Source organism: Lissotriton vulgaris, chromosome 2_1, assembly GCF_964263255.1.
Source record: "Lissotriton vulgaris chromosome 2_1, aLisVul1.2, whole genome shotgun sequence".
Classification (NCBI taxonomy): domain Eukaryota; kingdom Metazoa; phylum Chordata; class Amphibia; order Caudata; family Salamandridae; genus Lissotriton; species Lissotriton vulgaris.
The window spans coordinates 187,434,843-187,462,338 of NC_141687.1; the positions used below are offsets into that span (position 1 = coordinate 187,434,843).

General features: G+C 46.6%; 1 protein-coding gene across 1 annotated transcript; it reads right to left on the reverse strand.

The window, feature by feature from the left end:
* Positions 1–408: 408 nt before the first annotated feature.
* On the reverse strand, positions 409–20,348 carry LOC147729816 (uncharacterized). Its single transcript, XM_086958507.1, has 3 exons — positions 20,096–20,348; positions 7,620–7,743; positions 409–1,373 (listed from the first exon to the last, which is right to left on the reverse strand). The coding sequence occupies exons 1-3, from the start codon at positions 20,250–20,252 to the stop codon at positions 1,268–1,270; spliced, it is 387 nt and encodes a 128-aa protein (XP_086814633.1). The 5' UTR covers positions 20,253–20,348; the 3' UTR covers positions 409–1,267.
* Positions 20,349–27,496: the final 7,148 nt, after the last annotated feature.

The window sequence follows — 27,496 nt, forward strand, 5'->3', positions numbered from 1 at the left end:
GAAACATGGTGCTCAGGTTGGAGTGATTTTCGAGAGGAAATAGCCTAAATAAATCAGATGTAACTTTCTCAGACTAAACTGGCAGAAAGGTTCTCGGGTTACAGTGACTGCAGCCCTGGAGAGAACACAGCTCTAAATGTTGTAAAGGGGCTGGTGTGCTCATGAGACTCTTCCTGGAGTAGCTGGTCCTCTGCAGCATTAGCATCCAGATGATTGGTTCGGCCCTGTCTGGATGTGTCAAACCTATATTCATAAAACATAAACAGCAATGGACTACAGTGAAACACCAGAAATGGGAGAGTTACGTTTATTAAACTGTTCCTGGTGTGGCATCACGGGGGGCTCTGCAGGTTGAAAGTTTTACTTCCTGAAGTCTCCGTTGTCTTTAATATGAACTCCATTTGCACCCAAAAGTTGCTTCTTATCCACATTGTCCTCTTATCTCTAGTGGCGGACCAGGCGGGTCAAGGGGCGACCATGCTGAAGGCGGCAGAGGCTGAGTGTCCTATAACAAGCTGCTTGAATGTGTGCAAGTCTGGAGGTCTGGTGACACAGGGTTCAAAAGGAGGTACTTGTTTGCCAAAATGTGCAGTCAGTGTAATGAGATGTACAAGAAGCGCTACAGACATGCGCAGGTGTTTCGGAGCACAATGTCCTCTACACAAGGAATGATTTATAATGAGCACTATGCATGCCAGGTAGAAGTTTTTACAAATGGAATTTATTGTTCAGTGTGAGAAACAGATATTGGCATCTTTTGGGGACATCAGAGGATGATCGGCCTGCCCCTGGATTGCCCTTTAGTCATCCTGGTGCAACCCTCCCCCATCCCTCGCTTCTCCTGTCCTCAGGCGTCTTAATGGCAGCAGCAGGAAACGGAAGTTAGGTAGGCTGGGGTGGCCATGTTTGCTGTTTGTAGCTTCCAAGCTGGTTACCCTAGCCGCTCAACAGCAAATGGGATGCTCTTGAGGGGCTAAGAATATGGGACAAAAGGTCATCGCGATGTGATCTCACCAGGGGCCAAAGGGTGCGTGATGTCACCGGCCCTACCCCTGCTATTTTAGTGAGTTGTCGTCCATGGAGGCAGCAGAGTGACTGATTTTGCCAACCCCACACTGTCCTGCTGCGCTGCTGCACAAATAAGCATGTCCGGAGCTGTATAACTGGAGGCTGTCGTCTGCAGGTCACAAGCAAGTGTTTCCGGGATGATATCACAGAAACATCCGCCTGTCCTAGCATGGCCGATAAGAGTTGACCCATTATCAGTTCACGCATTTCTCCTGGTGATAAGCTTCTTTGCAATGTATTCTTCAATCCAGGCAGTGCCGGGTTTTACACAGGGTCTAAGAAACCTTTGGTTTTTAAGCTCCAATCTGCAAAGTAAGAAAAATGGCGTTAGTGCTGATCATCCACCAACATGGTCCAACCACCACCATGATAACGAACCATTGTTTGTTTTGTCTGACTGCAGAGGCTTCAGTGCGTGCATGACGAACACGTATAACAGAACGCGCGTCTGAAAACAGGCTGCACAGAGTGGGAGTACCAACAGGGGAAAAACAAGCATTGGCAAAGCCAATAGGTCTCAACTTTGAAACCTATTGTTTTTCTCAATGGTTTTTACCAAACCTTACGACTTCCCAGATGCTGCCCACCATTGCTTAATTCTGATTTAAAAAGCCAATTACATGGCAGGCCATGTCATTTTGTAGGCGTATGCAGAACACATGCTCTCGCCTACAAAATGACGGAACAGTTTTTTTTCCTTTATTTTTGCCAAACTGATTTGGACTGGCAAAAAAAAGCAAGGAAATGACAGTGACAATAAAGCCAACAAATTGTAAACAATCGGCAGACTTTAAGCCCGCTCTTAGTTTTTGGCAAGCTCACACTAGGGTTTCTTCAAACAGACAACTGTGCTGACTGGTAGGCTCAGCCACAAAAAGGTAGATTCTGCCAGGTTTTACATTTTTGTGAAATATTTCACCAAGCCCTAGACACGACATTTTCATTATTTCTTTACTCATAAAAAATACCAAAACTAAAATCATTTGCATTTCGGTAAAGAAAGCTTGTCAATAACCAGAATGTGTTTCTATACACCACAAGAATTCTCAGGGGCTGATTTACAAGCCCATTGTGTCACCACTTTTCATGATGCACCGGCAGTGCATTTCACGGCCCCATTTTTACAAGGTCAGGAAAAGCCACCCTGCGCAACTTTTCCTGTCCTTGTAAATACTGACCCTTTACACGCAACACTTTGCGTGAATGGGACATTCCATGGGTGTTGCTCTGGGTCGTCCCACACAGCACCCTTGGAACTAGACACATTTCCAGATGTATGAGGAATCGTAAACCTGGAAATGCGTTCGAATGCTACTCCACTCTAGGGGTGGCATAGCGAGGGTCAACCAGGAGAAATATTTTCATTTCTCCTCGTTTTTTCCTCTTTTAAAACGTTCTACATTGTACAGCATGCATTGACAGAGGATAATGCCTGTAGTGATTGTTTTTGTGTAGGGATGTGCCATGTCCTGCACAAAAACAATCTCCCCATGACGCAAGCAACCTTGCACTATGTTGCAAGGGTGGCTGCTTTGGCACATGGCAGCTGTTTGTGCGCCAGCGCAGGGGAGATGCAGCATATTATTGTAAATATGTCATAGGGAGGTGCAGCCAAAGGGCTCGCAGTGCTGCGCTGAGGCACTTTCTTGTAAATCTGCCCCTTAGTGAGTAACTGTCATGAATTTAGGGCTTGGACCTATTGCAAGTGCAGAATTTGTGTAAAAACTGACACTGGAAAATACTGTCCCATCTCGGGTTGATTTTTGGAGCTATCACAAGTTCCACATCTTGCATCGGAGAAAATGTGCAAAATTGTATTTTTAAACGCTGCTTTACTCATACACAATTTCCTCCTAGCTGGAGCGTCAGAAAAATGCAGGTCCAAAATTTAGGCCATTGATGTGGTATTCACTAAGTGTGGAACCAGGTGCAAATAAGTGTTTTTGCTCACCTGCGCACTTGGCGCAGCAGTTAGAATAAAGCTGTTAATCACAGAAATAAAATGACAGTAGTACTAAAACAATGATCTTAGAATATTACTCACTAGGGGATAGATAGATATTTTATCATGCCCACATGGCATAAAAACACGTTTTGATTTTGAGGAAGCTTATAAAACGAATAAGACACGATTTAATATTAGATTTTATATTCTCACAATAATGCATTTATTGACTGAGTGGAAACTCTCCCCCTCAATTGAGTTAAATTATGGACTTGGTGAACAATCATTAATGACCTCAGTATGCTGGAAGGTCACGGATATGGCCTTGCAGAAATCCTGTCCCATATATGGCGGGTGTCTTTAATAATCCTTTAAAATTTTTCTTAATCACAGATTCTACAGAAGGGTCAAGACCACACGTGTTACCTTATGGTCTGCATCACAGATACAACATAGTATGCTTCTCTACAGAGCGTGTATGATAACAGATACTACATTTTATTTTTGACCGCTGCCACTAAGGGGCTTTTTTACAAGCCCCTATCGCTGCCACAACATCACTTTTAAAGATGTTGTGGTGGCGATAGGGGCTTATGCCTTATTTACAAGGCAGGTTTAAGCCACTTAAGGTGGCTTAAAGCTGCCTTTAAAATAAGGCACCCTTTCATGCTTTACTTAGCGTGAAAGGTGCGGGTAATGGGTGTTGTGGTGGGTGTTCCACGGCACAACCCATTAATTTTGATGCTGCCCGGGAAAATCTTGTCTTACCCTGGTGCAACAAGGAGAAATGTTTATTTCTCCTTGTTTTTTGCTGTTTCCATGTGTACTGTGTTGTGCACCACACATGGAAACAGCAAAAGGCCATTGATTGTTTATGTGCAGGAAGGTGTCCCTTCCTGCACATTAGCAATCATTAAAAAATGACGATTTGCAACTTCATAGAAGTTTCAAATTGCCATTTCAGATTGTGTATGTGCAGGAAGTGACACCTTCCTGCACATAAACAATCACTCACTTCAATGCAGGCACCCTTGCACTAAGGTGCAAGGGTGCCTGCATTGGCGCTAGGCCGCTGAATTTAGCGCTAGCCCAGGGGGAAACGCTGGGCTGCACCATATTCTTGTAAATATGGTTCAGCCCTGCGTTTCTAAAGTGACTGAGCGTGTCCTAAGCCTTCTTGGCTTAACAAAGCGCTTTGCCCCTTTCCTTGCGAATGCCCCTGCGTATATCACAGGTATATGAGTCACTGTTTAAGCACATATTGTAGGCCCGTTGACAGAACCCAGAACATGTACTCGGCCAAAGACTCACGCATAGACTAGTGTGTGGTTGACAACAGATAGCGCAGAATGCGTGACCACAGATACCACAGTGCGTGTTCGGTCGTCGGACATCAGTATCACAGGGTGCGTATTGACAGATATGTTAGTGTGCTTAGCCACACTTACCTGAAAATACCTGACTACAGATACCACAGCTCGTGCTAAACCCAAGATAAAACAGTGTGTGAGTGATCCCGTGATACCCAGTGCTTAATTTGTGCCGGTGCTTTCCGGTGCTTAGCACCGGCACTTATCGGTCAGGGCCGGGTCTACACAGGATATCAGCTCCTGCCTGCTCACTGACTTCACACAAGTCTTCCCAGTGGCGGCGAAGAGCTGATAAGCGTTCAGCTATAATGGGACAACAATCCGCATACTGCTCCGAGACGTGCTGGGCTCAGGAAGGTTAAAAATAGTTAGAAGATTTCTGCTCTCAGCTCTGGACCGGCTGAGAGAGCAATTAACAAATCTGCCCAGCCAGGCTACCACAAATATATTCCTGCGGCGCCGCGCGATGACACACTGCTACAATGTTGCGATTCCCCCACGTGCAGCTCTGGCTGTCACCTTGACGTCACAGGCGGGCCCTTCAGGGGCTTGCTGGCGCCATGGTGGACCGTCGTCACACCCTGTCTATCTGAGGGGGAGTTCAGTTTGTTTAGGGAGGGAGATGGCTGGTTGCTAAATTTGCCGCCCGCAAACCATTCATAGCTTTCGCAGCTTCCTGCTGCAGCTTGCACCGGCCGAGGGACGCAAAGGAAAGAGTCAGTGACCCGAGTTGCACCAGTTGTTGCAGGACAGCCTGTCACTGGACAGTCCCGCTCTGGACTCATTGAACAGCCTGGACGACTCGCAGCTCAATTAGGGAACGTGAGTGAAAAAAAACAACTTTTGCATTTACTTTCATTTGCCGTTTTTTTGTGATAAATGTCAATACAGAGACGTTTAAATACTTCCTGCCGGATTCATGTGTACTAAGCGAGGGAAAAAAAATAATCTACTCTGATTCCCCACGGAGGCCTGGCAGAGACAGGCAGGGGTCATAGCAAGAGCTGGTTTCACTGCTTCCCCCTCTCCCCCCCCCCCCCATCTGCAACCAGCAGCACACGGTCCATTAATACAGCCTTTGCAGAGACATTAATACAGCCTTTGCAGAGGTGAGCAGCCCTGGAATTGTCGCTCGCATCCTCAAAGTAAGTCAGTGCCTCTAAAGTAATCTCTCGCTGATACAACTCCAGCCGCTGCATTTCCAATATACACGTGTATTTTTTATGTGGTGTTTATGTTGTTTCACACTCGTGAGCACACCTCTGATGCACGACTACAGAGGTACTGAGTGTTTACCTCCCCACCCGCCTGCTAAACATACAGCGGGCTCGTAATAACTGCAGGCAAGTATTTGTGAAAAAGGTCTCATTAACCCCACATCGCCTTCTGGCAGACATTTGTTTATTTTTTTAGAGTCTGCCTTTGATTAACGGCAGAGTACCTAGAGTGTGAAACAGCACGGATGGGCGCAAATCCTGCTAGAATGTTCTGCAGGTACTGGTGGACAAGCGGTGACTAATGTAAATGTGCCCAAAAAAGCTCTTATTCGCCAATCAGTTCACCCGATGACCTGGGATCTCTACTATCTTACCCTGACCCTACCCTCTGCTTAGGGGACATCCTTGGGCTGCTTGAAAACATATGAGATTAGATTCAGAGAGATAGAAGGGAAGAGAGGAAAAGGGAATGTTGGGAAAATGTGATGTTCGTATAACAACATGTCATTTTACGTTTACTTTGAAGTGCTGGTGGTGAACAGAATTGTAAGGGAGTATAGGAAAGAGAGGAATGTTCTGGAATATTGGGTAATGAGACAAAGGGGTGGCGCCCTAAGCGGCTGTTTCATATTGCCTTTCCTGCACAGCCAAAAGACGATTCAGTTTGCAGAATTGTATATATAAGTGTAGCAGTAATTGTGAATGCACCATTTTCGACATTGACACACAGTATTACTACACGGGCCGGAAGAGATATTTGTAAAGCTTCTCCTCTGCCTTGTATTCCCACGACGGACCATCCGACAGGTGGTCCACCGAAGGAATTATTAATTGCCCTGCTGAAGAGGACACATAACGGCGCCAGAGAGAGCCCATTAAATCAGCTGGGCATCTCCCTGCTTGCAGAAACGAATTTAAGTGTTGCAGCGAACTATTGTATTGTTTTAGTTTGGAGGGGTAGGTGCTGTGGACTCGCTGACTCAGGCTGGCAAGGTTGGCAGCCGGGCTCAGAGCACGCAATAATAGAAGTCATTACGTGCCATTACCAGCCAGAATACAGCACTTCTCGCAGACTTCTGCAGTGAAGACATGCTGCTTAGCTATGGTGACGTCTCTGCTCAGGCACACACACACATTCTGTAATTCAAGTTCACTTTTAAGTTGTTATAGGCTTCTCATATTTTATATTTTGGTATATTGATTGGTATAGCGCACTATTCACCCAATAGAGTATCCGGGTGCTTGGGCAGTTGTGTAGGTGTGAGGTACTCTAGGTGCTTATGTGAAGAGCCAGGGCTTCAGCTTCTTGTGGAACTCAAGAAGTGATGAGGTGGCTCTGATGTGTTGAGAGTTGTGGATGTCGGTAGACCCAACAATGGAAGTGGGTGGAGCCGGGGAAGTGGGTGTGGCCTCCTAGAAAAATGTTAGCACCTGCACTTCATATTTTACAAATTAAGCACTGGTGATACCACAGAATGCCTGACCACAACTACCTTAGTGTATGCTTCGCCACCGAACATCTGTGGCACTGGGTGTTTATTGTCAGCTATGTCAGTGCGTGGTCACAAATATCTGAGAATAAGTGACTACAGATACCACAGCACTTGCTAAACCTCAGACACCACAGGGTGCCTGACCACAGACACCACAGTGCATGCTCGGCCACGGGACATTTGTGCCACAGGGAGTTCATGGGCACAAAAGATTATTTTCTGGTCTCAAAATACCTGAGAATACCTAACTACAGATGAAAAGCATATGCTACACCTCAGAGACCACAGTGTGCGAGAGGCCTCTGCAGAATGGCTGACCACGGACACCGCAGGGTATGCTCGGCCACTGGGCCTCCGTGCCACCGGGGGTTCATTGACAGCAATGATAGTGCAGGGCCCAGAGAATACCTGACCACAGACAACACAGCAGATGCTAAACCCCAGATACCACTGTGTGTGAGTGGCCACAGATGTCAGATTGTATTCCCAGGTGCAGATTATGCAGTCAGAAGTGGTTGATACTCACATGTAACCGCGTTGTGAGCAGCTGCGCATGGTTAAGCTATAGCTAACGATTCTGTTGGGTTTTATCTTCTTTTCCATGATGAAGGCCTTTGTGGGGCAGCAGGACCCGCCAGACCGGACGTCATCTGTTAGGAAGAAATGCAGACATTACTTGTCTTTCTTTGACTGTCTGTTCCACTGTTTAAGTTCTAATCCGGTTCAAATACATGTTTAAAAACCAAGACCGGATTGGGAACGAAAAGCAGCCTTGACCAAAAAAGTTCATCCCAGCCCCCCCCCCCCCCCCCCCCCCCCTCTGTCTCTCCACCTCTCTCTCCAAAACACCCCTCACTCTCGGATCTGCATAATAACCTACTAGTCCCCGGAAACTGTTGAGAGCCTCCAGCAAAACAAGTCAGCTTCCTGGGCTCGGCCAAGTGCCCCGAGTCCAGCTGATGGCCACAGGTAGAAATCCAGTGAGGCTCTTTCGGCACTCACTAGTTGAATAGCCCTCACTAGCTGAATAGGCTGCTGTTTAAGCAGACACTAGTTGAATAGGCTGCTGTTTAAGCACACACTAGTTGAATAGCCCTCACTAGTTGAATAGGCTGCTGTATCAGCACACACTAGTTGAATATCCCTCACTAGTTGAATAGGCTGCTGTTTAAGCACACACTAGTTGAATATCCCTCACTAGTTGAATAGGCTGCTGTATCAGCACACACTAGTTGAATAGGCTGCTGTTTAAGCACACACTAGTTGAATAGCCCTCACTAGTTGAATAGGCTGCTGTTTCCAGCACACACTAGTTGAATATCCCTCACTAGTTGAATAGGCTGCTGTATCAGCACACACTAGTTGAATAGGCTGCTGTTTAAGCACACACTAGTTGAATAGTACTCACTAGTTGAATAGGCTGCTGTTTAAGCACACACTAGTTGAATAGCCCTCACTAGTTGAATAGGCTGCTGTTTCAGCACACACTAGTTGAATATCCCTCACTAGTTGAATAGGCTGTTGTTTCAACACTCACTAGTTGAATAGCCCTCACTAGTTGAATAGGCTGCTGTTTCAGCACACACTAATTGAATATCCCTCACTAGTTGAATAGGCTGCTGTTTCAGCACTCACTAGTTGAATAGCCCTCACTAGTTGAATAGGCTGCTGTTTCAGCACACACTAGTTGAATATCCCTCACTAGTTGAATAGGCTGCTGTTTCAGCACACACTAGTTGAATATCCCTCACTAGTTGAATAGGCTGCTGTTTCAGCACTCACTAGTTGAATAGCCCTCACTAGTTGAATAGGCTGCTGTATCAGTACACACTAGTTGAATAGGCTGCTGTTTAAGAACACACTAGTTGAATAGCCCTCACTAGTTGAAAAGGCTGCTGTATCAGCACACACTAGTTGAATATCCCTCACTAGTTGAATAGGCTGCTGTATCAGTACACACTAGTTGAATAGGCTGCTGTTTAAGAACACACTAGTTGAATAGCCCTCACTAGTTGAATAGGCTTCTGTTTCAGCACTCACTAGTTGAATAGCCCTCACTAGTTGAATAGGCTGCTGTTTCAGCACTAATTAGTTGAATAGGCTGCTGTATCAGCACACACTAGTTGAATAGGCTGCTGTTTAAGCACACACTAGTTGAATAGCCCTCCCTAGTTGAATAGGCTGCTGTTTAAGCACACACTAGTTGAATAGCCCTCCCTAGTTGAATAGGCTGCTGTATCAGCACACACTAGTTGAATAGTACTCACTAGTTGAATTGGCTGCTGTTTCAGCACTCATTAGTTGAATAGGCTGCTGTATCAGCACACACTAGTTGAATAGCACTCACTAGTTGAATAGGCTGCAGTATCAGAACACACTATTCGAATAGCACTCACTAGCTGAATAGGCTGCTGTTTCAGCACTCACTAGCCTAGTTGAATAGCACTCACTAGTTGAATAAGCTGCTGTTTCTGCACTTACTAGTTGAGTAGCACTCACTAGTTGAATAGGCTGCTGTTTCAGCACACACTAGTTGAATAGCACTCACTAGTTGAATAGGCTGCTGTATCAGCACACACTATTCGAATAGCCCTCACTAGTTGAATAGGCTGCTGTATCAGCACCCACTAGTTGAATAGCACTCACTAGTTGAATAGGCTGCTGTATCAGCACACACTAGTTGAATAGCACTCACTAGTTGAATAGGCTGCTGTTTCAGCACACACTAGTTGAATAGCACTCACTAGTTGAATAGGCTGCTGTTTCAGCACACACTAGTTGAATAGCACTCACTAGTTGAATAGGCTGCTGTATCAGCACACACTATTCGAATAGCCCTCACTAGTTGAATAGGCTGCTGTATCAGCACCCACTAGTTGAATAGCACTCACTAGTTGAATAGGCTGCTGTATCAGCACACACTAGTTGAATAGCACTCACTAGTTGAATAGGCTGCTGTTTCAGCACACACTAGTTGAATAGCACTCACTAGTTGAATAGGCTGCTGTATCAGCATAAATTATTTGAATAGCACTCACTAGTTGAATAGGCTGCTGTATCAGCACACACTATTCGAATAGCCCTCAATAGTTGAATGGGCTGCTGTATCAGCACACACTATTCGAATAGCCCTCACTAGTTGAATAGGCTGCTGTATCAGCACCCACTAGTTGAATAGCACTCACTAGTTGAATAGGCTGCTGTATCAGCACACACTAGTTGAATAGCACTCACTAGTTGAATAGGCTGCTGTATCAGCATAAATTAGTTGAATAGCACTCACTAGTTGAATAGGCTGCTGTATCAGCACACACTATTCGAATAGCCCTCACTAGTTGAATAGGCTGCTCTTTCAGCACACACTAGTTGAATAGCACTCACTAGTTGAATAGGCTGCTGTATCAGCACTCACTAGCTGAATAGGCTGCTGTTTAAGCAGACACTAGTTGAATAGGCTGCTGTTTAAGCACACACTAGTTGAATAGCCCTCACTAGTTGAATAGGCTGCTGTATTAGCACACACTAGTTGAATATCCCTCACTAGTTGAATAGGCTGCTGTTTAAGCACACACTAGTTGAATATCCCTCACTAGTTGAATAGGCTGCTGTATCAGCACACACTAGTTGAATAGGCTGCTGTTTAAGCACACACTAGTTGAATAGCCCTCACTAGTTGAATAGGCTGCTGTTTCAGCACACACTAGTTGAATATCCCTCACTAGTTGAATAGGCTGTTGTTTCAACACTCACTAGTTGAATAGCCCTCACTAGTTGAATAGGCTGCTGTTTCAGCACACACTAATTGAATATCCCTCACTAGTTGAATAGGCTGCTGTTTCAGCACTCACTAGTTGAATAGCCCTCACTAGTTGAATAGGCTGCTGTTTCAGCACACACTAGTTGAATATCCCTCACTAGTTGAATAGGCTGCTGTTTCAGCACACACTAGTTGAATATCCCTCACTAGTTGAATAGGCTGCTGTTTCAGCACTCACTAGTTGAATAGCCCTCACTAGTTGAATAGGCTGCTGTATCAGTACACACTAGTTGAATAGGCTGCTGTTTAAGAACACACTAGTTGAATAGCCCTCACTAGTTGAAAAGGCTGCTGTATCAGCACACACTAGTTGAATATCCCTCACTAGTTGAATAGGCTGCTGTATCAGTACACACTAGTTGAATAGGCTGCTGTTTAAGAACACACTAGTTGAATAGCCCTCACTAGTTGAATAGGCTTCTGTTTCAGCACTCACTAGTTGAATAGCCCTCACTAGTTGAATAGGCTGCTGTTTCAGCACTAATTAGTTGAATAGGCTGCTGTATCAGCACACACTAGTTGAATAGGCTGCTGTTTAAGCACACACTAGTTGAATAGCCCTCCCTAGTTGAATAGGCTGCTGTATCAGCACACACTAGTTGAATAGTACTCACTAGTTGAATTGGCTGCTGTTTCAGCACTCATTAGTTGAATAGCCCTCACTAGTTGAATAGGCTGCTGTATCAGCACACACTAGTTGAATAGCACTCACTAGTTGAATAGGCTGCAGTATCAGAACACACTATTCGAATAGCACTCACTAGCTGAATAGGCTGCTGTTTCAGCACTCACTAGCCTAGTTGAATAGCACTCACTAGTTGAATAAGCTGCTGTTTCTGCACTTACTAGTTGAGTAGCACTCACTAGTTGAATAGGCTGCTGTTTCAGCACACACTAGTTGAATAGCACTCACTAGTTGAATAGGCTGCTGTATCAGCACACACTATTCGAATAGCCCTCACTAGTTGAATAGGCTGCTGTATCAGCACCCACTAGTTGAATAGCCCTCACTAGTTGAATAGGCTGCTGTATCAGCACACACTAGTTGAATAGCACTCACTAGTTGAATAGGCTGCTGTTTCAGCACACACTAGTTGAATAGCACTCACTTGTTGAATAGGCTGCTGTTTCAGCACACACTAGTTGAATAGCACTCACTAGTTGAATAGGCTGCTGTATCAGCACACACTATTCGAATAGCCCTCACTAGTTGAATAGGCTGCTGTATCAGCACCCACTAGTTGAATAGCACTCACTAGTTGAATAGGCTGCTGTATCAGCACACACTAGTTGAATAGCACTCACTAGTTGAATAGGCTGCTGTTTCAGCACACACTAGTTGAATAGCACTCACTAGTTGAATAGGCTGCTGTATCAGCATAAATTATTTGAATAGCACTCACTAGTTGAATAGGCTGCTGTATCAGCACACACTATTCGAATAGCCCTCACTAGTTGAATGGGCTGCTGTATCAGTACACACTAGTTGAATAGGCTGCTGTTTAAGAACACACTAGTTGAATAGCCCTCACTAGTTGAATAGGCTTCTGTTTCAGCACTCACTAGTTGAATAGCCCTCACTAGTTGAATAGGCTGCTGTTTCAGCACTAATTAGTTGAATAGGCTGCTGTATCAGCACACACTAGTTGAATAGGCTGCTGTTTAAGAACACACTAGTTGAATAGCCCTCCCTAGTTGAATAGGCTGCTGTATCAGCACACACTAGTTGAATAGTACTCACTAGTTGAATTGGCTGCTGTTTCAGCACTCATTAGTTGAATAGCCCTCACTAGTTGAATAGGCTGCTGTATCAGCACACACTAGTTGAATAGCACTCACTAGTTGAATAGGCTGCAGTATCAGAACACACTATTCGAATAGCACTCACTAGCTGAATAGGCTGCTGTTTCAGCACTTACTATTCGAATAGCCCTCACTAGTTGAATAGGCTGCTGTATCAGCACCCACTAGTTGAATAGCACTCACTAGTTGAATAGGCTGCTGTATCAGCACACACTAGTTGAATAGCACTCACTAGTTGAATAGGCTGCTGTATCAGCATAAATTAGTTGAATAGCACTCACTAGTTGAATAGGCTGCTGTATCAGCACACACTATTCGAATAGCCCTCACTAGTTGAATAGGCTGCTCTTTCAGCACACACTAGTTGAATAGCACTCACTAGTTGAATAGGCTGCTGTATCAGCACTCACTAGCTGAATAGGCTGCTGTTTAAGCAGACACTAGTTGAATAGGCTGCTGTTTAAGCACACACTAGTTGAATAGCCCTCACTAGTTGAATAGGCTGCTGTATTAGCACACACTAGTTGAATATCCCTCACTAGTTGAATAGGCTGCTGTTTAAGCACACACTAGTTGAATATCCCTCACTAGTTGAATAGGCTGCTGTATCAGCACACACTAGTTGAATAGGCTGCTGTTTAAGCACACACTAGTTGAATAGCCCTCACTAGTTGAATAGGCGCTGTTTCAGCACACACTAGTTGAATATCCCTCACTAGTTGAATAGGCTGTTGTTTCAACACTCACTAGTTGAATAGCCCTCACTAGTTGAATAGGCTGCTGTTTCAGCACACACTAATTTAATATCCCTCACTAGTTGAATAGGCTGCTGTTTCAGCACTCACTAGTTGAATAGCCCTCACTAGTTGAATAGGCTGCTGTTTCAGCACACACTAGTTGAATATCCCTCACTAGTTGAATAGGCTGCTGTTTCAGCACACACTAGTTGAATATCCCTCACTAGTTGAATAGGCTGCTGTTTCAGCACTCACTAGTTGAATAGCCCTCACTAGTTGAATAGGCTGCTGTATCAGTACACACTAGTTGAATAGGCTGCTGTTTAAGAACACACTAGTTGAATAGCCCTCACTAGTTGAAAAGGCTGCTGTATCAGCACACACTAGTTGAATATCCCTCACTAGTTGAATAGGCTGCTGTATCAGTACACACTAGTTGAATAGGCTGCTGTTTAAGAACACACTAGTTGAATAGCCCTCACTAGTTGAATAGGCTTCTGTTTCAGCACTCACTAGTTGAATAGCCCTCACTAGTTGAATAGGCTGCTGTTTCAGAACTAATTAGTTGAATAGGCTGCTGTATCAGCACACACTAGTTGAATAGGCTGCTGTTTAAGCACACACTAGTTGAATAGCCCTCCCTAGTTGAATAGGCTGCTGTATCAGCACACACTAGTTGAATAGTACTCACTAGTTGAATTGGCTGCTGTTTCAGCACTCATTAGTTGAATAGCCCTCACTAGTTGAATAGGCTGCTGTATCAGCACACACTAGTTGAATAGCACTCACTAGTTGAATAGGCTGCAGTATCAGAACACACTATTCGAATAGCACTCACTAGCTGAATAGGCTGCTGTTTCAGCACTCACTAGCCTAGTTGAAAGCACTCACTAGTTGAATAAGCTGCTGTTTCTGCACTTACTAGTTGAGTAGCACTCACTAGTTGAATAGGCTGCTGTTTCAGCACACACTAGTTGAATAGCACTCACTAGTTGAATAGGCTGCTGTATCAGCACACACTATTCGAATAGCCCTCACTAGTTGAATAGGCTGCTGTATCAGCACCCACTAGTTGAATAGCCCTCACTAGTTGAATAGGCTGCTGTATCAGCACACACTAGTTGAATAGCACTCACTAGTTGAATAGGCTGCTGTTTCAGCACACACTAGTTGAATAGCACTCACTTGTTGAATAGGCTGCTGTTTCAGCACACACTAGTTGAATAGGACTCACTAGTTGAATAGGCTGCTGTATCAGCACACACTATTCGAATAGCCCTCACTAGTTGAATAGGCTGCTGTATCAGCACCCACTAGTTGAATAGCACTCACTAGTTGAATAGGCTGCTGTATCAGCACACACTAGTTGAATAGCACTCACTAGTTGAATAGGCTGCTGTTTCAGCACACACTAGTTGAATAGCACTCACTAGTTGAATAGGCTGCTGTATCAGCATAAATTATTTGAATAGCACTCACTAGTTGAATAGGCTGCTGTATCAGCACACACTATTCGAATAGCCCTCACTAGTTGAATGGGCTGCTGTATCAGTACACACTAGTTGAATAGGCTGCTGTTTAAGAACACACTAGTTGAATAGCCCTCACTAGTTGAATAGGCTTCTGTTTCAGCACTCACTAGTTGAATAGCCCTCACTAGTTGAATAGGCTGCTGTTTCAGCACTAATTAGTTGAATAGGCTGCTGTATCAGCACACACTAGTTGAATAGGCTGCTGTTTAAGCACACACTAGTTGAATAGCCCTCCCTAGTTGAATAGGCTGCTGTATCAGCACACACTAGTTGAATAGTACTCACTAGTTGAATTGGCTGCTGTTTCAGCACTCATTAGTTGAATAGCCCTCACTAGTTGAATAGGCTGCTGTATCAGCACACACTAGTTGAATAGCACTCACTAGTTGAATAGGCTGCAGTATCAGAACACACTATTCGAATAGCACTCACTAGCTGAATAGGCTGCTGTTTCAGCACTCACTAGCCTAGTTGAATAGCACTCACTAGTTGAATAAGCTGCTGTTTCTGCACTTACTAGTTGAGTAGCACTAACTAGTTGAATAGGCTGCTGTTTCAGCACACACTAGTTGAATAGCACTCACTAGTTGAATAGGCTGCTGTATCAGCACACACTATTCGAATAGCCCTCACTAGTTGAATAGGCTGCTGTATCAGCACCCACTAGTTGAATAGCACTCACTAGTTGAATAGGCTGCTGTATCAGCACACACTAGTTGAATAGCACTCACTAGTTGAATAGGCTGCTGTTTCAGCACACACTAGTTGAATAGCACTCACTAGTTGAATAGGCTGCTGTTTCAGCACACACTAGTTGAATAGCACTCACTAGTTGAATAGGCTGCTGTATCAGCACACACTATTCGAATAGCCCTCACTAGTTGAATAGGCTGCTGTATCAGCACCCACTAGTTGAATAGCACTCACTAGTTGAATAGGCTGCTGTATCAGCACACACTAGTTGAATAGCACTCAGTAGTTGAATAGGCTGCTGTTTCAGCACACACTAGTTGAATAGCACTCACTAGTTGAATAGGCTGCTGTATCAGCATAAATTATTTGAATAGCACTCACTAGTTGAATAGGCTGCTGTATCAGCACACACTATTCGAATAGCCCTCACTAGTTGAATGGGCTGCTGTATCAGCACACACTATTCGAATAGCCCTCACTAGTTGAATAGGCTGCTGTATCAGCACCCACTAGTTGAATAGCACTCACTAGTTGAATAGGCTGCTGTATCAGCACACACTAGTTGAATAGCACTCACTAGTTGAATAGGCTGCTGTATCAGCATAAATTAGTTGAATAGCACTCACTAGTTGAATAGGCTGCTGTATCAGCACACACTATTCGAATAGCCCTCACTAGTTGAATAGGCTGCTCTTTCAGCACACACTAGTTGAATAGCACTCACTAGTTGAATAGGCTGCTGTATCAGCACACACTAGTTGAATAGCACTCACTAGTTGAATAGGCTGCTGTATCAGCACACACTATTCGAATAGCCCTCACTATTTGAATAGGCTGCTGTATCAGCACCCACTAGTTGAATAGCACTCACTAGTTGAATAGGCTGCTGTATCAGCATACATTAGTTGAATAGCACTCACTAGTTGAATAGGCTGCTGTTTCAGCACACACTAGTTGAATAGCACTCACTAGTTGAATAGGCTGCTGTATCAGCACACACTATTCGAATAGCCCTCACTAGTTGAATAGGCTGCTGTATCAGCACCCACTAGTTGAATGGCACTCACTAGTTGATTAGGCTGCTGTTTCAGCACACACTAGTTGAATAGCACTCACTAGTTGAATAGGCTGCTGTATCAGCATAAATTAGTTGAATAGCACTCACTAGTTGAATAGGCTGCTGTATCAGCACACACTAGTTGAATAGCACTCACTAGTTGAATAGGCTGCTTTTTCAGCACACACTAGTTGAATAGCACTCACTAGTTGAATAGGCTGCTGTATCAGCATAAATTAGTTGAATAGCACTCACTAGTTGAATAGGCTGCTGTAGCAGCACACACTATTCGAATAGCCCTCACTAGTTGAATAGGCTGCTGTATCAGCACACACTAGTTGAATAGCACTTACTAGTTGAATAGGCTGCTGTATCAGCACACACTAGTTGAATATCCCTCACTAGTTATTATTATTATTTATTATTATTATTATTTATTTTTATAAAGCGCGTAGTCACCCGGAGGTATCCCAGCGCTAAAAACCCTAATTCTACAGACCTGTGGACCAGGAGCAGAGAGCAGAAAGAGAGGAGGGATGAGGATTCAGGAAGAGGCGGGGGCCAAGAAAAAACTAGGGGAAGAGATGCGTCTTTAGCTGCTTCCTGAAGCGCAGATATTGTGGTTCAAGACGCAGGTCGCGAGGGGGTGAATTCCAAAGGCGAGCAGCTTGTACCGAAAAGCGTCTTCCTCCTGATCGGGCTTTCCTGAATCTTGGGGTATTGATGAGGTTTTCTGCGTTAGAACGGAGGGATCTAGTAGTTTTATAAGGGGTGATAAAGTTGCTAAGGACTGGGGGGCCTTGGTTATGCAATGTTTTGTAGACGAGGCACAAGGCCTTGAATTTGACTCGCTCCCTTATGGGGAGCCAATGAAGGAGTTTGAGAGCAGGTTTCGCAGATGATCTGGCCGGGGTGTTTGTGAAAATCCGGGCAGCGGTGTTCTGAATTCTCTGAAGTTTATTAAGGGTCGCTTCAGGAGCGCCCAGATAAATCACATTGCTGTAATCCAGTCTCGATATTATGAGACCTTGGATTAGCAATTTTTGGGACTTGGGGGGATAAGGGGCAGGACTTTCCTCAGCGATTTTAGGAGACCAAAGCAGGTCCCTGCTACCTTCTTTGCTTGCGTAGCAAATGAGAGATCAGAGTCAATCCACACACCCAGACTTTTTACCTCTGTTTTCGGATCAGGGGGAGGACCTAGACAGGCTGGCCAGATGTCAAGGGGGAGTGAGGTTCCTTTCGGGCCAAGTATGAGGACCTCGGTTTTTGTCCCATTTAGCTTTAGGGCTGATCTATTCATCCATCGGTGGACCTGCGTAAGGCAGTTGAATAGATCAGCTTTCTGTTGCTTGGGGTGGGACAAAGACACCACTAGTTGTGTGTCATCAGCATAGCTGACGACGCTCACTCCGAATGGGGTGATAACCTCCTCCAATGTGGACATATAGATATTAAATAATGTGGGGCTCAGGGAAGAGCCCTGAGGCACACCACATTGGAGGGGCATTTCGGAGGAGCGGGCGTTCTTCTCCCAGATCTGATAGGTCCGTTGGGCCAGGAAGGATGAAAGCCAGGATAGGGCTGTACCTTCAACTCCAACTCTTTCCAATCTTTCGATGAGGAGTTGGTGGTCAACGGTATCGAACGCCGCACTGAGGTCGAGGAGGATCACTGCCACTGATCCTCCCCCATCCAGTTGAATAGGCTGCTGTATCAATACACACTAGTTGAATAGCCCTCAATAGTTGAATAGGCTGCTGTATCAATACACACTAGTTGAATTGCCCTCACTAGTTGAATAGGCTGCTGTATCAGCACACACTAGTTGAATAGCCCTCACTAGTTGAATAGGCTGCTGTATCAGCACACACTAGTTGAATAGCCCTCAATAGTTGAATAGGCTGCTGTATCAACACACACTAGTTGAATAGCCCTCAATAGTTGAATAGGCTGCTGTATCAATACACACTAGTTGAATAGCCCTCAATAGTTGAATAGGCTGCTGTATCAACACACACTAGTTGAATAGCCCTCACTAGTTGAATAGGCTGCTGTTTCAGTACTCACTAGTTGAATAGCCCTCAATAGTTGAATAGGCTGCTGTATCAATACACACTAGTTGAATTGCCCTCACTAGTTGAATAGGCTGCTGTATCAACACACACTAGTTGACTAACCTTCACTAGTTGAATAGGCTGCTGTTTCAACACTCACTAGTTAAATAGCACTCACTAGTTGAATAGGCTGCTGTTTCAGGACACACTAGTTGAATAGCACTCACTAGTTGAATAGGCTGCTGTATCAACACACACTAGTTGACTAACCTTCACTAGTTGAATAGGCTGCTGTTTCAACACTCACTAGTTAAATAGCACTCACTAGTTGAATAGGCTGCTGTTTCAGGACACACTAGTTGAATAGCACTCACTAGTTGAATAGGCTGCTGTATCAGCACACACTAGTTGAATAGCCCTCACTAGTTGAATAGGCTGCTGTATCAACACACACTAGTTGACTAACCTTCACTAGTTGAATAGGCTGCTGTTTCAACACTCACTAGTTAAATAGCACTCACTAGTTGAATAGGCTGCTGTTTCAGGACACACTAGTTGAATAGCACTCACTAGTTGAATAGGCTGCTGTTTCAGGACACACTAGTTGAATATCACTCACTAGTTGAATAGGCTGCTGTTTCAGCACCCACTAGTTGAATAGCCCTCAATAGTTGAATAGGCTGCTGTTTCAGTACTCACTAGTTGAATAGCCCTCAATAGTTGAATAGGCTGCTGTTTCAGTACTCACTAGTTGAATAGCCCTCAATAGTTGAATAGGCTGCTGTTTCAGTACTCACTAGTTGAATAGCCCTCAATAGTTGAATAGGCTGCTGTATCAATACACACTAGTTGAATAGCCCTCACTAGTTGAATAGGCTGCTGTATCAACACACACTAGTTGACTAGCCTTCACTAGTTGAATAGGCTGCTGTTTCAGGACACACTAGTTGAATAGCACTCACTAGTTGAATAGGCTGCTGTTTCAGGACACACTAGTTGAATAGCACACACTAGGTAAATAACCTCTTCCTATTAGCCCTTAGCAATGAATGGAACTTGAAAGGGATAATGCTAGAGCAGGCTTAGATGTGCATGCGCAGCCTAAGGATAAACAAAGAATGTAAATAAAGAGTCCATGAGGGCAGAGGCTGTGTGACTGAAGATTTGCTGCTCCGGGCATAGAAACGGTCTAGATGGCCTCTGTGAGCAACAGCTGCTAAAGATGGGCATGGGAGGGAAATAAATACAAACTTAAGCAGAGGCTGAAGATGAGCATGGAATAGAAACAGAAAGAGTCTGTACTTACTCAGAGCCTGAGTAACGACAAACAGGCTAAGGATGAGCAGGACAGCGCAGACAGAGGAGACGGGGCGCATGGCTGCGTCTGAGGACTCACTCCAGGAGCTGATGGCCAACACGAGGAGATGCAGATGGACTCGTGGCTGGCCAGTGGCATGCTCCATCTCCACTGAGTGCGGCTTTATCCCCTCCAGACAGGCACTGAGTAGGCGAAGGGAAGTTACCTGTGTGTAGGAAATACCCAGCAATGGAAGCGACGCGTGTCAGCCGTCCCACGATGAGTGACCAGTGGCGGCAGGAACTTCCCTAAGATGGAGAGGGACAGTCGCTTCAGCTAATAAAGAAATGTGTGAACTCTTCACAGCAAGCCGGAGAGAGCTGAGGCTTACCACAAACCAGGGGGCGTTGGAGCAAGCAATGTGTCATACCTAAAAGTAACATTATTAGAGCGCCAAAACACTTTGTAAAATTAGTTGCTTTAAAAAAAAGACCTTAATGAACACTGAAGTAAAACTAAAAGCTTTACAACCCAGAACCTTTAAAATAGTTCACAGTTATAATTTAAATTAAAATGTACATAGAATACAAAAAAGATTACACTAAAAAAGAGACAGATGAGGAGGGGGGGTGCATTCCTTGAACGTTTTTACCATTGGCAAACATTACTACACCCCAAATTGCCCACTGGCACGAGCCATGAAATTATAAACAGCTTTCAATCATAAAAGGCTTAGTTTACCTTAATTTACAAAGTACTATGCAACAGCAACTATTATTGAGAAAGTTACTACCCAGTGCCACGAAAGTAGCAGAGCGGGGGCCGCATTGAACAATATCAGTAAACATGGTGCTCCAGCGTTAGAAGACAGTCATGGGATACTGCCCCACTCCATAGCAGTCACCCTGATGCTAGGCTCGCCCACACTATTTCTCTGCTCGGCAAACAGACTGCGATACAAGTGGAAAGGGGCGACCAACTCGGTCCCCCCGAACTTATGGCAGAGTGCCTCGATCCCCCCGGGAAGCCATTTTTGGGCGGGGGGCGCGTCTCGGCTGGTATGCCCGAAGCGGCGTAGCTGGGGCGCGCCCGTTCCCGCCCTAGAGTGGGCTGGCCTAGACACTGACGCAGCCAGCCACGCCCTCGGGGCAGGCAGGGGCGGGTATACGCCCTCCCTGAAGACGGATAAAGAGGGACGCAAGACCAGAAGACATCCTCTTGTTCTTGTGCCCTGAAGCTGCACCTCCTCGCTGCACGTGAGCTCGGGACAGAACGAAGAGCCAATTTTGAGCGTTTTAATCCTTCTTTTTGTCTTCTAGATAATTCGTTTGAAAGATGCCCAAGAAAGGCGCGAAGAGAATGACGACTGACCAGATGGTTCGGGTCCTCATGAAGGAGATGTCCGAAATAAAGAAGCGGTTGGCGGAGCGAGACGGGGAGGAGGGATCGGGGCGTCCACCGGCTGGAGGGAAGCCAAAGAGGCCGAGAAGGGGGCCAGCCGGGGGAGACGTCCCGGTCCCCAGTTCCCCGCTCGAGGCGCCGGCCCCGGTACCGGCCCCGGTACCGAAGGAAGGGAATCCGATTCCCGTCGTAGTGACCCCGACATCCACTGAGGATATGCCTCCTGAATTGGCGGCACAGTTAGCAGCGTGGTTGGGGGACAGTAGCGAGGGCGCCACGGCTGCCGAAGCGCAAGCACTGATGAAACAGTTGCGCGAGAAACGTGATACAGCCAAGGTACCCGCGCCGGCTGCGGTGATAGACAAGCCACGAGTGGCGGAAGCAGCGTTCGGTGCAGGTAAGCGGCCATTGCCGATCGCGAGGGATGAGTCAGCACCCTCTCGTAGAGAAAAATTGGGGCAACATGTTCCTTTGGCAATAAAGGAGAAGATTTGGGCGGGGGAATATGTAAACATTTTCTCCTTGCTTGTTGATCATTATGAGGTTGAAACTGTTAAGAGTCAAAAGGATCTGATGCATCCAAGTGTTTGGCGCGCAAAAATGGCCGCCTTTAAAGTAAATGAGAATATTGGCAACTGGGGCAATGCATGGGGAATTTTTACATCAATTTTGGGGGAACGTAGGCCTGAATTGCTCCCTGAGTTTCCAGTATATCAGTCACGAATTATGGGGTACTCGACATCGCACCAAGGTAACCAATGGTTCTGTTATGACAACCTTTTTAGGAAAGCGATGGAGCATAACAAAAGTTTAACCTGGGACTGTTATGATTCTTTGACATGGGATAAAATGAAAGAGTCAGGGATGTTGAAAATGCCGTTGGTGGGGAGTACTGTGGGTGAATCCTCCCGCCAATATGGGGGGACGCCCTTTCGGTCGGGTACGGGTACCGACGATTATCCGAGACCCGCCGGCAATGCAGGGAAGAAGGGTTTCTGTTTCAATTTCAACAAAGGTAAATGTACTAGGCCCCCGGGATCGTGTAAGTTCAAGCACGAATGTAGTAGTTGCGGGGCACCCCATCCTGAGTCATCGTGCAGAGCCAGAACGGGTGAGAATGGGGGTAGAGGAGGCGCCAAACAGGTCTAATGTAGTCCGAGGGGCGCCTTTACCAACCCCGATTGATACCTTGGCGATGATTCCCTGGCTCAGCGAATACCCAGATCGTACTTCTGCTGGGGTGCTGCGGAACGGTTTTTCATATGGTTTCCGCATCCCGGTGGGGGACTTTCAGGGTGTCGGGACGTGCAAAAATCAACTTTCCGTCTTGCAGCATACGACTGTAGTGCAGGATAAGATCCGGAAAGAGGTTATCCGAGGTCGGGTTGCCGGCCCGTTTAGTGTTCCCCCGGTACAGAATTTTGTCTGTTCTCCTTTAGGGGTGGTCCCCAAGAAGGACCCAGGTGAGTTTAGATTGATCCACAATTTATCAGCTCCTCATGGCCTTTCTGTGAACGATGCAATTGATCCAGAGGTATGTTCGGTGCGGTACGCATCATTCGATGAGGCCGTAGCCATTTTAAATCGCTTGGGGCCCGGGACGCTGATGGCGAAATCAGATATCGAGTCAGCGTTCCGTTTGCTCCCGGTACACCCGGACGACCAACGTCTTCTGGGATTCACGTTTCAAGGTTCGTATTACATGGATAGGTGTATGCCGATGGGGTGCTCTATATCTTGTGCATATTTCGAGAAATTCAGTAGTTTTCTACAATGGGTTTACACGAAGGAGACGGGTTTTCGAAATGTGATGCATTACCTTGATGACTTTCTGTTCCTTGGGGCCGCTGGGGATGACGAATGTGCCCGGGCCTTGACTGAATTTTGTGTATTAATGGATCGATTTGGCGTGCCATTGGCACCAGGTAAAACTGTGGGTCCCTCGACTTGCCTCGAGTTTCTGGGGATCGAGTTGGACTCTAGTGAGGGTTGTTTTCGTTTACCAGCTGCCAAAGTGTCGAAATTCAGGGCAGCCCTGCAAATGTGTATAAATGCATCTAAAGTTACGCTGCATCAATTGCAGCAATTAGTGGGGAAGTTGAATTTTGCCCTGAGGGTGATCCCAATGGCCCGCCCCTTTTCCCGTTCAATTGCCCAGGCGATGGTCGGCCTAAACGAGGGTCATCATCGCACGAGACTATCGGCTGAGGTCCGCCAAGACATGCGTATTTGGTTAGCATTTTTGGCGGATTTCAATGGTCGAGTCGTCTGGAACAAACCAGCCTTGTCCTCTGAAGAGCTTGGTCTATGGACGGATTCAGCGGGAAGCATGGGCTTTGGCGCCATCTTCGGCACAAAATGGTCGGCACAAAGGTGGCCAACATGGTGGCATGAAGAGGGGCTGACGAGTAATATTGCTTTCCTCGAACTGTTTCCCATTTTGGTGGCCCTCAGAACCTGGCCCGATGGATTCAAAAATCACTCTGTCATATTTTGGTCTGACAATATGACCGTTGTAGAATGCATCAATAGTCAGGCAGCACGTTGCAAAATGATTTTAAGGCTGCTTAAAGAAATTGTCTTACTGTGTATGCAACTGAACGTGGTATTCAGAGCGAAGCATGTCCCAGGGGTGATGAATCAGGCAGCTGATGCACTGTCTCGTTTTCAAATGCAGGCTTTCTCGGGTTTCCTTCCCTCAGCGGACCCAGAGCCGGCACCCTTTCCCGAAGCTCTCTGGTCTCTCGGTGCCCCGAACTTCGTTACCTCGTGGGAGAGAGTCTAGCACCAAGGACGAGGAAGGCATACGAAGGGGCGTTTCGGGCCTATTTAGCCTTTTTGGGGACTGAGAGAGGGGGGCTTTGGGGGCATGAGGATTGGGTAGTGCATTTTCTGATGTCCTTGCGTAGGGCTGGGAAGTCGGTGGCTACAGCCCAGAGGCATCGTGCTGCCATTTCCTTTGTTGCCAGGGCTCATAATATCCAGGACCCGACAGCGTCGTTTGTGGTACAGAAAGCGCTGCGTGGGTGGCAACGCCTTGAGGGTCGCAGAGTAGATGAGAGGCGCCCGATAGGTCTGGATAGGTTGTCCCAGTTGCTGGCCACACTCCCCGCCACATGCTCGTCTCAGTTCGAGGCCTGTTTGTTCCGAGCTGCTTTTACGCTTGCATTTCACGGGGCGATGAGGATAAGTGAGCTGGTGGCAAGGAATAAACGGGATGTGGTGGGGGGTTTGTGCCAGGAACATGTTCAGATCTGGGGTGAGACGATGACTGTATCCTTTGTCAAGTCCAAAACCGATCAAGGTGGGGTAGGGGACTGCATAGTCATTCGCAGGATTCCAGGGTCCTCCATGTGTCCGGTAAAGTGTTTAGAAGACTACCTAGCACGAAGGGTGGCATCATGGGGAGGGACATTGTTGAGACACGCGGACGCCACCCCACTGACGAAATTTCAGTTTCAGCGGGTGCTCGCGATGTCAATTACCGCAGCGGGCTTGGACCCGGGCGAGTTTGGGACCCATTCCTTTCGGATAGGGGCTGCCACTGAAGCTACAGCCAGGGGTCTCAATGTGGAGCAAGTGAAACGTGTGGGGCGCTGGTCCTCCAATTGTTATAAGAGGTATGTGCGGTTGCACATGTTGTGAAGCTATGATAATGTACTCACGCTTCTTGTCTTTTGTTTGGTTTTCAGTTACGCAAGCCTTCGAGGCGGGGCGGACTATGCGGTCGACCCAACACCAGGCCAGCGGTCAGACATCACCGGCTGTGAGGAAAGAGGTGTGGGTCGTGGGCCACTCATACGTGAGGCGTGCCGCTGACGTATTCAAAGCAGGTGACATGATTCACGTAGCTGGGGAATACGGGTACAGGGTGTCCTTCTACGGAAGGGGCGGTCTCTGTATTGACCAGTTTCAGGCATTCTTTGAGGGTTTGTTAGGGCGGACGAGGTCACCGCCGTCTATAGTCATAGTACATTTAGGGGGCAATGATTTGGTCACCACCGGTAGACGACTTCTCCTAGAGGCAATGCTTTCCACTGTAAGTTGGTTGGCGAGGAAAGTTCCGGGGTGCATAATTGCGTGGTCTCATATGATCCCACGGAAAGTGTGGCGGGGGGCTGTTTCGATTCCTGCTTTGAACCGTTCTGTTGGAAAACTTAATAACAAAGTGAGTAGGTTGTTCCGTTCCAGGACATTGCATTCTATCTTGCATGGTTGTATTAATGATGACAGTATGTATCTAGGGGATGGTGTGCATTTGTCTCGGGTGGGAAATGAGTTACTCATAGGAGACTTCTTAGCATGGTTAAAAAACGTTGAAACATGACCTTTAGGTAGGAGTTTTGTGGGGGTCCGGATAGCCGGTCAACTATCCGGCCTGTGGCGGTAAGGTCATGATCGGTGAGCACTAATTGGTAGATCCCTATGAGTGGGCGTCACCCAACACGGATGGGAGCGCTCGGGAGAGGTGGCCATTGGCCCCTCAATGGGGAGGCGGTCCCTTCTAAGGATGGGTCGCCGGAAGTAAAGGAAAAGGCGGTCAAGGCCCCTTCCTTTGTAGGAGGGGTTACAGCCCCCTCCTGGGGAATTTCCCGGGGCCAGTGACATCTGCGACGGCAGATGCGGTAAGTTGTGTGGGGTTGGGATAAGGTCTACGATACCTTCTAGATACCTCACACGAGTATTCGAACGACCTTTAACTGGCGTCGAGTCTTTAGGTGCCCCCGTCAAGTCAAGGGAAATTGGTAGTAGTTGCACTTGAGGTACGCCTCCGTGCTGTCGCCCCTCCCAAGTGGGAGGGGTAAGTCGGGTTAGGGATCTTGACACCGGTTATGACCTTGCCGTTGGCCCTTAAACGTTAGGATGTACAATTTCAATATGTCAAGAAAATGTTTGTAGGATGCTAGTTCGGCTAGGAGAACCTCTGTATTAGAGAATCTGTTAAGGATAGCCAAACATCGTAATGTGGTAATGAAATTGTACATAACATGAAACGTTTAATGTTTTTAAATTTGTTTTAATAAATACGGCCGGGATGGTCACTCCATCCCACTTCCAAAAAACTTCAAGAACTGTTTCCGGTTTCCCTCCTTTTGGGGATTGTGTTGAGAGGGGGTGGCGGGTATCTCGGCCATATGGAAAGGGGCGACCAACTCGGTCCCCCCGAACTTATGGCAGAGTGCCTCGATCCCCCCGGGAAGCCATTTTTGGGCGGGGGGCGCGTCTCGGCTGGTATGCCCGAAGCGGCGTAGCTGGGGCGCGCCCGTTCCCGCCCTAGAGTGGGCTGGCCTAGACACTGACGCAGCCAGCCACGCCCTCGGGGCAGGCAGGGGCGGGTATACGCCCTCCCTGAAGACGGATAAAGAGGGACGCAAGACCAGAAGACATCCTCTTGTTCTTGTGCCCTGAAGCTGCACCTCCTCGCTGCACGTGAGCTCGGGACAGAACGAAGAGCCAATTTTGACCCACCCACCAGCCCCTGAAGACAGCCAGTTGCTTGTAATAAAGTTGGTTAATTTTTCTCCCATGTCGTTTAACAGGTTGTGGAGTCATGTTGATGTTGAGTATAATAAAGAATGATCTGTTTGAGTACGTTTTTGCTATTAAAGAGATTCAGATATAGTGTTGAATTTTAAGCATGCTCTTTCGGTCATAGTGGCCAATGTATTCTTAGGTTTTGTCTTTGTTAGCACTGTCGTATTTATTTTGGTAGGCGGTAAGGTCATGATCGGTGAGCACTAATTGGTAGATCCCTATGAGTGGGCGTCACCCAACACGGATGGGAGCGCTCGGGAGAGGTGGCCATTGGCCCCTCAATGGGGAGGCGGTCCCTTCTAAGGATGGGTCGCCGGAAGTAAAGGAAAAGGCGGTCAAGGCCCCTTCCTTTGTAGGAGGGGTTACAGCCCCCTCCTGGGGAATTTCCCGGGGCCAGTGACATCTGCGACGGCAGATGCGGTAAGTTGTGTGGGGTTGGGATAAGGTCTACGATACCTTCTAGATACCTCACAC

Bases quoted from the DNA above. Each gene is read 5' to 3' on its own strand.
- LOC147729816 (XM_086958507.1), bottom strand. From the start codon at position 20,252: ATGGAGCATGCCACTGGCCAGCCACGAGTCCATCTGCATCTCCTCGTG. The intron at 7,744-20,095 runs GTAAGTACAGAC...TCTTCCTAACAG, and splicing joins TGTCGTTACTCAGGCTCTGA to ATGACGTCCGGTCTGGCGGG. The intron at 1,374-7,619 runs GTGAGTATCAAC...CTTACTTTGCAG, and splicing joins TGCTCACAACGCGGTTACAT to ATTGGAGCTTAAAAACCAAA.